Consider the following 12,306-nt stretch of genomic DNA (forward strand, 5'->3'; position numbering starts at 1 on the left):
ACAAATTCACAAATTCTTAAGGCCATTATTTAGGTCATTTATTCAAATTTAAGAGCATGTTTTACATATTATTTTACAAATATTCGTTATAACTGTTGCTAGTAAAACGTGTCCCATATGCTAGACCACTTAAGTGCAATTAGTGTCAATATGTAAATGGACATCTTGTCATTTTGGTGATACCGGCAGAAAATCATATATTACCAGTCAAGACAAATAACACTGGATTCGGTAAAAGCTATGTTGATTCTTATTTGATGTCATATTCCGGGAATTTTATTATATATTTGCTATAGAGTGTTGTTGTTTTGTCATACAAATTGAATACATTCCATGTTTCAATACACACAAGTTGTTTCACAGATTATTGTTTATATGATCAGTTGAGAGAAATCGATACAAGAATTTTGTGACATTTTCTTTATCATTTTCCTTCTCATGATCTCAACTGGCATCATGGTTTTACCAACTGATGTGTGGGCTTGTTTACTTGCGTAATATATTATTAAATTTAGTTGTGTTTGTTTGTGTAGTTGGTTGTTTGGGGTGGGCGGATGTGTGTTTAGTTAGTTGAATCTCAGAACACTAATAAACAGACTGGCAACGCTATTGTTTAGAGGTTTCAGTCGGCCTAAACCCCGGCGAACGCGTGTCTCGGCTACTCTGGTGGCTCACGCTTTACCAAATTTTGCCGAATGGTGAGTACACACATTGGAAATCCTCGGTCTTGCGTGCATTTCAGTCATTCTCTGTATTCAGTTCAGATCAGATCACCCGGAAACGAGATAGTTTTAAATCGCGTATAATATATTTTATAATATATTTTTGCCCAAAATGTAGAGACAATCTTTATAGTGATGTTCTTAGTTACTTAGATAGTTACTCGATTTTCCTACGATAATTTATGTCACCATGTTTACAACAAAGCTGGTCTTATGTTATTATATTTCGCCGATCATGTATTTATTCTCACTGCTATTTAGTTTGACCTGCAATTGAATTTTATACTTTCTGTTTTACTTTTTACCCGTTTTAAGAATGTCTGTGGGCACATAAGTATCACTAACGTAAAGAAAATATGAAGCTTCGGTCTGACATTTCGCGTCACCTTCTGCTGAAACACCACAGTTTGTCGCGAAGTCGTGTGTGACTTTGTGGACATGATTTGCATCTCCCCCAATTGTTGGTAAGACTAAAACGTTATCGCAAAAGTAAACTCAAGACACGCGTTAGATCAAAAGAAATACCCGCGTCGCCATTCTGTTTATTAGTGGTATGAGGTTGAATCTAGTACATGTATAATGAAATGCAAAATTGCTACTACTGGAAGTAAATCATTTCGGGTTGACAAATCCATCCTCTATTGGAATTCAAACAAACGTACACGCCATGATTGTGTGTATGTCGTGAATATTTGCTTCCAGCCTAGTTGGTTCTATATGTCCCACGCTATACAACAGCCCCCGCCTCGTTCTGTGAACCGCTTTGACTGGATGCAGGACACGGCGTCCGATTTATCACTGGTCATTCAGTGAAACGTGACATATTGTCTGTTTGTTTATTTTAATAATTATCGAATGGCATGTTCCAACTGTGTGTAAGTGGGCAATTGTTTTGAGAAAAAACTGGTCTTGATTTGACTTTTGTCAACTTTCGTCCAGTGTTAACTTTATCTTTTTTTTCGAAGTTGATTGAAACGGTTGTGTCTAAGCAAGTACTGGCGCATAATATGGAACATTCGATTGAGGAAATATTTCAGTCTGCATAGAAAAACACACTAGAGTGCTCGATTGACCGACTAAGACGAGAGCTGAAACGTATTTCGTTGTGTGTGTCTTATTTGGCTGTAAAGTATAAGTGACTTTCCCGATCCCGCACCTCAAGGGGACGAGATATAGAGCCGAGACGAGATTCCCCCACTGACAAGTGTGGAGAACCCCTCAGAGAAGAATTTCCCCCCTGATAATTGTATCAGCAATGACGTTCGTAATCTGGGTGTAATATTCGACGGAAATCTGAAAATGTCATGTTACTTTCAAATCATATGTTATCACTCGCGTGGGAATTGTGTGTCCATCAAAAGTAATAGGTTATCGGACATGCTCTTCTAAAATATAGATTCTAAGTTTGATTAAGGTAGCACTTTAATGTATAGAATCACCGACGAGCAGATATGTAAATTACAAGGATATATATAACATGTTTCACCTCTTTTAAATAGGTTTAGCTCGGTTCCTGTGTGTAAATAGTTTTTAAGTTTTATTGCCTGTTTTCAAAGCTTTTCATAGTCAGACATCCGAGGATTTGGCCAACATGTTAACATGCCATCATGATCTTCTTTAAGCTTTACTTATTTACTATATGTGAAAAGCGCAACTTTTTAATCACATTATTTAACATTTTTTAACTATTTGTAACACATGCTGATATTTTCCTGGAATAAACGTTACCTGTTAAAATCAAAAATCTTCTATTAGATCAGCATCTGATTCGATGCTTTTTGTTCAGAATGGTTAATAATATTCATCTTGCTTTTTCTGAGATATTTTAATTTAGTATTATTCGGGCATTTTGTTTCCTACGTATGTTTACACTATATTTATTTATTTGATTTATTTATCACTATAAAGGCATAGCAATGGGATCCACAGGCGAAGAGACATAGAGGAAGGCCAAGTAACACCTGGCGTAGAACATGACAACAAAAAATGAAGAAGATAGGCCACAACCATCAATAGACTAGCCCAGAGCAGAAAAGAGTTGAAGGAGACTGTCTGTGGTAGTTGAAAGGCTAAACGGAGAAGAAGATCGATTTTTGTTCACAAATAGGAATATAGGTAAATAAATTATTATCATGAACTTGTATTAGATATTTTGGTATGAGTTAACATATAAAGTGTATTGGACCATGACCAAATTTTGATTCAGGTTGCTACGTTACGTGTTCTCATCCCAACTATGACAGTACATTCATTGATTTTTCTCATTTGTCAAAATTACAATTATTTAAAGGACTGAAATACTCTTTGATTGCTCTCCGATATATAAAAATACTGAGTGGAGGAACGAAATAACGAACGTTGTATGTACTGGCAATAAGGTGTTATTCATAGACATGCCAGAATGCAAATATCTGTATCAGTAGATTTAATTGATTAACGTATACATATTTATAAATACATTTTTTGACTGAAATATAGTCGCGCGGAAACAAGGTTGTACATAAAGTATAACTATACAAAGTCATGATGCGATTGGTCAGATTTATAGCTAAATTATCTATCCGGTTTGAACCATAGTTGGGGACATTACATTACATTACATTACACTACATTTTGAAATAACTACATGCCCATTTAGCTAATTTAGCACAGTGCACAAATAAACAGAATTTAACTAAAGTGTCAACAAACTCATTGTGAGAATATACTTTCATTTGAATAAGCGACACCTTAAATTAGCGAAAATACAAATTAGCTAAATTAGTCATGCTAGCTAAAAGGACATCTTTTACAGTATATTGTGACATGAATATATAACAGGCAATACCCTCATGAAGGCCTGTAGTTATATGTTCTGTACATCTTACGAAAATAAAACATGAATTACCATCTAACCAAGAGACATTGTGTAGTGGTTGTTTTGCTCTAATTCGCAGTTATTTTGACAGGAAAATGTTCTATGTAAATTTTATCTATGAAATCATCACACTGAATACCTTTTACACGCGTCGTATACATCGCATGTAATCCATACACGACGCGAAGCGACGACTGTGGTGTTATAGATGTATGTTCGATTTGACTCTTTTCTAATTTAAAAACACAGTAAGCGTGAGTACGACATGCGTATAAGTGAATAGTAATATCGGTAAATAAAGCTACTGTGGGCGCTTCTCTCGGGAATTACTCGGTAAGTGTCGGTGGTATCCGGAATAATTATTTACTTCGTGGGAATTTTAATTTCATCAATCGTCTTGTGTTATAGTAGTGAAGCAATATTCTGTCAAACGTGGCGTAAACACCTTTCTGTAGAGCATACGGTTAATATTTAATTAGCAAATGCGTTTCTGGTTTTGATACCGATTATTAGTTGTGTCTGTGCTTAGAACCGTGGCCCTGCGAGCAATGAAGTGGAATATTAATGTTGATTGTTCAAACACGTTATTATGTACAGCAACATTCAAGGTGTTTGATTTTAACTTACAGATTTTTCGAACATGTGTCAAATTTAGAATGCGAATCTACGTCTATAAATTTGGCGAATGATTATCAGCAACCTTTCGCGTATATCGATTGAAATACGTCACATGGTTAGTTGAACTATTTTTTAAGCGTAGACATTTATTGGTCTGAAATCGTGAATCAAAAACATAACAGTCGTACACACTTATTGCTGTTGTTGTTTTCATTGTTGTCGTTGCAGTTATTGTTGTTGTTAATTCAATTTTCAATGTTGGCGGAATTAAAGATTCCCTAGAAGAGGGGTTAGAAACTTAGGCATTTTTTAGATGTCATGTTGCTTGTAATCCCTCATGCTGATTCACTGTCAATACACATGACTGTTGCTGTTCTATTGAAAATGTTTCTCAAATCAACAAAAATGTTCAAACGTGTAAATGTCTTGCATTCTGTGAAGGGGCCCAAATAAATTATCACCATCACACATAACTAATTAACCGTGACACATATTATAGATCAGCGTTGCACATGAAATACAGCACCTTCGTATAAATTAACAATATATATTAACAGCCGATATTAAAACTTTTTTGATTTCTGTAAATCACCTTATTACTCGATTTGTTCATTACGTCCATAACACCGCGAATGAAATTTTGAGATAGATAATCGGTATTTTGGGACAATTATCAATTAACACACATATTTCAAAATCGGAATGATGGTTCTTGTGTTTAACCTAGCTTAACCCAATTATAAATTTCAGTGAATATAACCTAGATGGTTGACAAAATCTTAATTTCTTATGTCGTTTGTATTTCATATCCCTCGTTTATGGGATCGCAGGTTTACGTCTATAAAACTATGTAAACACACTGACATAATATGCAGTTTGGGACTTACATTTAGCATGTACCAATATCGTTGTTATAATTAGGCTTAACCTTTGACCTTCGAAAGGCATGATGATTGAGGTATCAGAATTACACACATCGCGGCATTTTATTACTTCTCTGATGTTGGTATATCTGAGACTACCGCCGAACCATACGGCAAATCACTTAATTTAAGGTATATTTAATTTATGTGTCTTGCCATACGTGCCCTATTCAATCACTGCTTTTGTGCGCAGTCATACAATTACTGTCCGCATGGTTCCAATTCAGATTGGAATGAGTATCTCGGGGCTGTTGTTTGTATTATTTCGATATAGTGCTCAAAATATAATCTCTCGACAAAAAATGATAGAGAGAGAATTTATGTGGAGCATGTTCCGGATCTGCGATTAAAGAAATGTAATTATATCCGTTATTCGACCAGAGAATGTGATATATAAGAGTTATCCGTCGGGTCGATGACTTACTGGAATCACCAAATTCACAGTTTTATGTTTGTAGATGCAGACAGAAAAAATAAATCGGGGACACGTGTCAAGCCCGATAGTGCCACGTGTCATCCAAAGTGAGAAACTTAACACGTGTCCCCGATTTATGACACTCGTTTATGAAACCTTCAAGGAGAACGGAAGAGCCACTAAACTGTTTGTCTCTCTAATACTCATTCATTAATGGATACTAGTGACGTGGCAATATTAACTGTGCATTGGTTGGTTTTCCTATTACATTTAAATACAATTTAATTCATCAGTTATATTTGTTCACTGCTCTGGGTGTGGTTTATTATTTTGTTTTATATAGTATGGATAAGCTGAGAATAGAGGGCGTGCTTTAGCTAGTTACTGCAGTAATGACCATGGGCTCAGAGACAGACCAAGAAGAGTTTAATGAACAGCCATACATTAATAATATGTTTTCAACAAAATGTGGGTCTTCCCATCCAGGGAATAATGTAGTGCTATTTGAGTTTTAGTTTTGTTGATCAATGCTACAAGCCTTCTGTTTCCGACTCTAAACTCGTAAGGAAACGTACGCTGGTCTTTATTTCTTATCATTCGACAAGTAAAAACACCGTGCAAGTTATATATAGAACAGGAAACGTCGTGAAGTACACCACACAGTACCGAATCGTCAACAGTATTGTAACGTTCGATTGATGGTAAGGTGATGTCCTTACGTTATGCAAACCACGCCCGTATGAATATAACACAAAAAATCACAACTGTACATTCACTCTGAATTTTATTCCCGTTCTTCGCGTAAATATATCTACATTTCTATAATAGTAATGTGTTATATGCAATTATATATTACAATTCAATACTAGACATTTATATTTGATATATAAAAATGAACGCCTATGCAATAATAGAATTCCTATAACAGGAAACACTTGTCAGTGCAGCCCGTACGTGTCTATAATTTATTCACATTCCGCGCTTCGCGCATGCGCGAATCTATACAAATACAGCTATGTATATTATATATTACGAGTGAAATACACCAAGCAGCTTTAAAGTACACGTAAATGTTTTAAAAAATCCCTTGCTAAGCTGAGCCCGCTCTTTCCCTCCTACGAGGCACTGTAGTATACCAAATATGGGCATATGATTACCATTAATGGCACTGTAGTGTGCGTATAGTACTAGTAGTATATCGATAACTCTGCCAAATATGGACATATGATTACCATTAATGGCACTGCAGTGGGCGTATAGTACTAGTAGTATATCGATAACTCTACCAAATAGTTGAATAGAGATTATGGAAAGATATTTCTGTCTCAAAATTTCGATATGACGCCAATACATACCAAATCGGGAGTCGCACATATTTGAATACAGTCACTCTGAAAATACTATACAAGTCCAATTTGGAGAACAACACATCGATTTATAATACAGTAACGATGTCAGTTGTTAGGAAGTCTATATCCCGTTCTGCCTCACTCCCTTATTCTCCCTCTGTCGCCACCTATTGGTTAGAATGGTCGCCTCAGCCGTTATGTTACAAATATACAATGCGCAAAAAACTTCTGCTCAAACGACGTTGTTTAAAACGCCTTTGTAAATTACGCATAATTGAAGTGTGGATAACTTTGAGCATGTTTAAATAACTGTGTTTTAAAAAGCTCCCTGATAAAAAATCAATATGGTACAATTTATCGTAAAAAAAACTGTTGTTTTGGCAGTAAACGCGGAATCGGCGACATTGGTGCGCGTGCGCTTGGGTTGACCTTTAAGTATGCACGAGCTCATTTAAGCATTTCATTCACCATATACTGCCCGAACGACGTTTTTTGTTCGATAAATCGTACTATTCCATCAAGTTAACATATTTAAGAGATTTTTTTAACATGTAAAAAAATACTCAAAGTTATTCACATCGCCTCTGTAATCGTTAGATAGAGCGAGATTGAAATGTCATTATTACGAAGCATGGCTTCGTATCACATAACCCCACAAAACAACCAACTACAAGTACGTCTACTAAAAGTACAATCAGAATAATGCCCATTTTTCATTCGCCAATATTTACAAAATTCTCGACATTTATAGAGATGTGAAAAAAAGTTACTTATTGTACCCGAAACGTACATATATTTTTTGGGACATTTATACATATATTAATGGAAGTGGGACAGACATAACAACGGCTACCATTGTCAACAACACACAACGGCTCAACTAATTGTACCATCACAACATTAGCATATTAACCCACACCGTAAATAAAGAATTCGACATTTTAGATCAGATGTTCATTTGTTCACATTAAATCTGGCACAATATATCAGCTTGATACATACGACTGAAGCTGCTACGCCCTCGCCGGTGCGCTCAGTCGTTTGCACCAGAGTGTATCGGCGAGGGCGCATTGACTCGAGTCAAATTATATGCTGGGTTTATATTATGCTTCTATTTTCGTTTCAATTTCGAATCCCGTGAAACTACAAACATCATTATTACATAAGTGGTAACTCCTAAATAATACTGCGCATAATAACGTTCCAAATGAAATGAAAATCTGGGTCCACGGTTAAACATATACAAATCACAGAATGGGTTAGAAGATACAACAATCCTAAAACCCTACCTAAAATTTTCCACTCAGAGGAAACAATGGTGCCCGCTAATCGCTCCGATGACGGAGTCGAAGTGTTAAAGAGCATATAAAAAGTAAGGACGTCATCGATACGTAATATTGTCTGTTTTACAAGTACAAACCATGAAAGGAAGAACTGCGATTACATAGGATTATTGCTTTTATACTAACAATATACATTTTCTATCTTTAAAATTATTCAATCACAGACTTCGAAATATTATTCAATCGCTACATTGTACTGTTTAAAAAAAACTACCACTAATACGAAAGTATACGGAATGCATTTCTTGTTTGATATAAACATATAAGCCAATTTGAATTTGTATAGTGAAATATCAGACAAGCAAGATAATACGTGAATAGTATTGCAATTTAATGGTTGTGAAAGTGTGTAAACTAACGGACATTTTCGTTCTCGCGGTGTATTATTTGGATCAATGTAACGGATTTCGGGCACGATTGCATATACAATGTAATGCTGTATGGGAGTATTTTCTTTGGAATTTCGTAATTTGTGACAGCAAATTTTCTTATTATCTCTGTATCAAATAGGCTCCAAGACGAGGTCAAAGCCACCGTCCTCGATCACATGGAACATACCTTAGAAGCAAGTGGCCGGCGAAATCTCGTTAAGAGCCAGAGAACGACGTGACTTGTTTTTGTCCCGCTAATTCTCGTTAATCATCGCGCGAACTGTATCCAATATGGAGCAGTAGACTCGATCGACGGGGAGAATAGAACATTATATGAGGGACAAAGCAACTCTCGGCACAAAGCGAACGAATAACAACCATTTTGTATCATGGAAGTTTGTGAAGCTCTAACATGAAACAAATATCGTCAACCGTCATTTTGTTATGCCTATTCCAAATATATTGTTAAGTCAAATAACTTGCTAATTCGAAAACGCAAACACATGTACAAATAAAAGTTCTTTAGACCCTTCACTTATACCAATAGTAGAGTAATGCGCTAGTCAATATAAACCCCGACTCTGCCCACATATGGGTATGTAAAGACAAGAAAAATCCCTAAATTACTCCCCGGGCCGCCTCCTGGGATAAAACAAAAACGCCTTATTACCATCTTATCCCGACGCTACTTTCTCCCTTCACCGGTGTTTCAACGTTTTTACTCCTTTGTGGGATATTTCATAAAAACATGCCTGACCTCTTTAAGCTTCTCTGAGCATCGCTAACCTGAGATTGTTGCTATACGTATCCCGACTCAGGGTGAAGTCGTCGGGGTTTCCATTGACTCGTGCATAATCGACACCAGACTTTAAAAATGAGTAATGCATGGAAGCTTATCAAAAAAGATCGTATAAATAGTATTAATCTGGTCATCTCCAAATAAAGAAAACACACAAAATTATATTAACGAAAATATTCATAGACACACGATGTCAAAGTATTATTAACATGTTTGTGTTTCTGATGTGACGACTTAGAATGCGGATTCGGATATATATGCAGGGGGTATCCTCGGGTTCGGCGGCACTCTCCCGTGCCTGTTCCTTACACCCTCCATATCTTTGTGCGTAATCGGCGGCCAGTGATGATCTTCTGACAATTCATTTTGAAGTTGCATGTAGCGAGGTAATGTATCCTTCCCTCTACACTTCTTGCATGTCAGGAGATTTTTCACAAAAGAGCTGTTGGCGATGTAAACCTTTATGTGTACAGAAACAGAAGAAAGTGAGAAACAATGTGTATATAACCAAAAACAGATGACGCAATTGCTGCACTGTATTGTGGGATATGCGGGTATGAGTAATGATGAGGGCGTTCCTCTCTAAATCGGTACACACATGAGCACTCTGCGTTTAAAAATACATCAAGTTATTACATCATTGCCTTTAATGTAGACAGACTTTGGGAGAATATGAATAATATCGATCTTTACGTCTGATTTTACATTTTCACACCACGGCATAATAAGATTTAGAAATAAATAAAAACATTCAACAAACGAACAAACAAGCGCAATACAATGTTTAAGGTAGAGATGCAGGTTGTAGGGCACTTGGGAGTGAATTTTTTTTATTTTGTACAATTTTGAATAGTGGAACATACTCAAAAAACGATTTTAAAATATAGATAACAGGTGAAAACATTCTCTTTTTTGAATGCTTAGCAAGATTTAGCAAGGCTGTACATAAATAATAAAAAAGAAACATAGTGAAAAAAGTAAATGACGGGATCTCCATATTATGCACTATATTTAACAAAACGATAATACATATAAATTTGGAACTGTTACAGCCATTTTAATTATGAGCATTAGCAAACTTCTTACTGAGTGAATTGTCATGCAAATTAGCAATTATCTCAGCTTCTTTTTAGTACACGTCCCAGAACTTTAAAAAAAATAGCTCCTAGACGCTTTGACCTTTTGTTTTTAAATTTTCACAAATGATTGACAATGTGTTTATTGTCAAAACGCCGTCGGGGCATTGTTTTTGGTTGAACAGTGTTACAACAATCGTACAGACAACTAGTCTGGGTGTTAATTTATGCATAAACTTGAAGTAGTGAAATTTGAGCTGCCGCCCTGCAAAATTGACAACTTCATAGTAAACAGATGTACCTATAAACCAATTTTTACAGGAAACAGAAACATGGTTTAGAAGCTATTTTTTTTAAATCACTTTTGACCAAAAAAGCACATTTTTGTGCATATTTCAAGCTACAGTTTCCATAAAAATAAAATACTAACAAAATGTGAAAATTCATACAGTAAGCTTTCCGAAAATATATAGTTTTGTGGACAAGGTAGGTCATCTTGGTTTCCTAATTAGCTAATTAAAATACCTGTCAGGTAAACTGCATCTCTACCTTAAGAAAGTGTATAATATTTAATTTAATAAATGATGACGGGTAAAAAATGACTCAGAATGTATTCTATAACAACATTCCCAGAACTTGTAGGTTCAATTGATTCATATTCACATTGCACAACTGACTGTGGTTTACTCACCTCGATTATTATAGCTGCTAAGAAATTAGCAAGGGCTAGCGCTAAGATAAGAACACGAAAGAGTAAATCAGGAATGTCCATCAACTGAAAAATAAACAATGATCAAATATTATTATAAAAATAATAACACAACACAGTGCCACAGTGAATTAGTCGGTTTTATACGAGGTTGGTATGTTTGCAGTTTTAAATTTATTCTGAATCTAATTCATTGTTATTATTATTAAAATCATTATGTGTTGGTTGTTTCAATCGCAGTGTCATTGGGTTATTTAACAAACGTTAAACATACATGTGGAGCGTAAACCACCGTGGCCTGGCAACGTGCATATTTATTACTCTACACGGGAATGCACAGACGAAACGCAGAAAAAACAAGTCATCTGAAGATGACACAGCCCCCACTTGTCAAATGTGATTTAGTTGGCTATGAGTTATAAAGTTTGAATGTATATGTATAAAATCGGGTAGGAAGATTAAGTTGACAATCAACACATACCGTATATCGACATATCAAGTAAGTCTATACCAAGTATGGTCTTATTTGGACTTATAATTCACAAAATTAATTACATGTGCAAATGAGCCCATTAATTAAGTTGAAACTCAATATTGCATAGCACATATCTTATATTGACAGATAAATTAATTAAATATTCAAATTAGTTCATTAATTAAGTTGAAACTCAATATTGCATAGCACACATTTTATATTGACAGATCAAGTAAGTCTATACCAACTTGGTCTCATTCGGACAACTAGTTCAAAAGATATTAAGAAAAATTCAAAATTAATTAAATATGCAAATGAGCTTGTTAAGTTGAAACTCAATATTTCATAGCACATATCGTTTATTGACAGATCAAGTAAGTCTATACCAACTTCGGTCTCATTCGGACAACTAGTTCGAAAGATATTAGCAAATATTTATTATGTTTTTATACGCACATTGTGAGACTCTGATATGCAAATTGTGAACCACGCAGTTCTATTCATATGAAGATTGTAAACCACACTTTTATTTATATGCAGAATGTTAACTATACACTTTTATTCATATGCAGAATGTTAACTATACACTTGTATTCATATGCAGAATGTTAACTATACACTTTTATTCATATGCAGAATGTTAACTATA

General features: G+C 35.2%; 1 protein-coding gene across 1 annotated transcript in view; it reads right to left on the minus strand.

The window, feature by feature from the left end:
• Positions 1–7,823: 7,823 nt before the first annotated feature.
• LOC100376247 (polyamine-transporting ATPase 13A3) overlaps positions 7,824–12,306 on the minus strand; it is an 83,796-nt gene continuing 79,313 nt past the window's right edge. The window contains exons 33-34 of the mRNA XM_085508642.1: positions 11,165–11,248; positions 7,824–9,856 (exon numbers count right to left, since the gene is read on the minus strand). Coding sequence (XP_085364768.1) covers positions 9,632–9,856; positions 11,165–11,248 — 309 coding nt within the window. The 3' untranslated portion in view covers positions 7,824–9,631. The remainder of the gene's footprint in view (positions 9,857–11,164; positions 11,249–12,306) is intronic.

The sequence above is a fragment of the Saccoglossus kowalevskii genome, chromosome 15, assembly GCF_978046115.1.
Source record: "Saccoglossus kowalevskii chromosome 15, keSacKowa6.1, whole genome shotgun sequence".
Lineage (NCBI taxonomy): Eukaryota > Metazoa > Hemichordata > Enteropneusta > Harrimaniidae > Saccoglossus > Saccoglossus kowalevskii.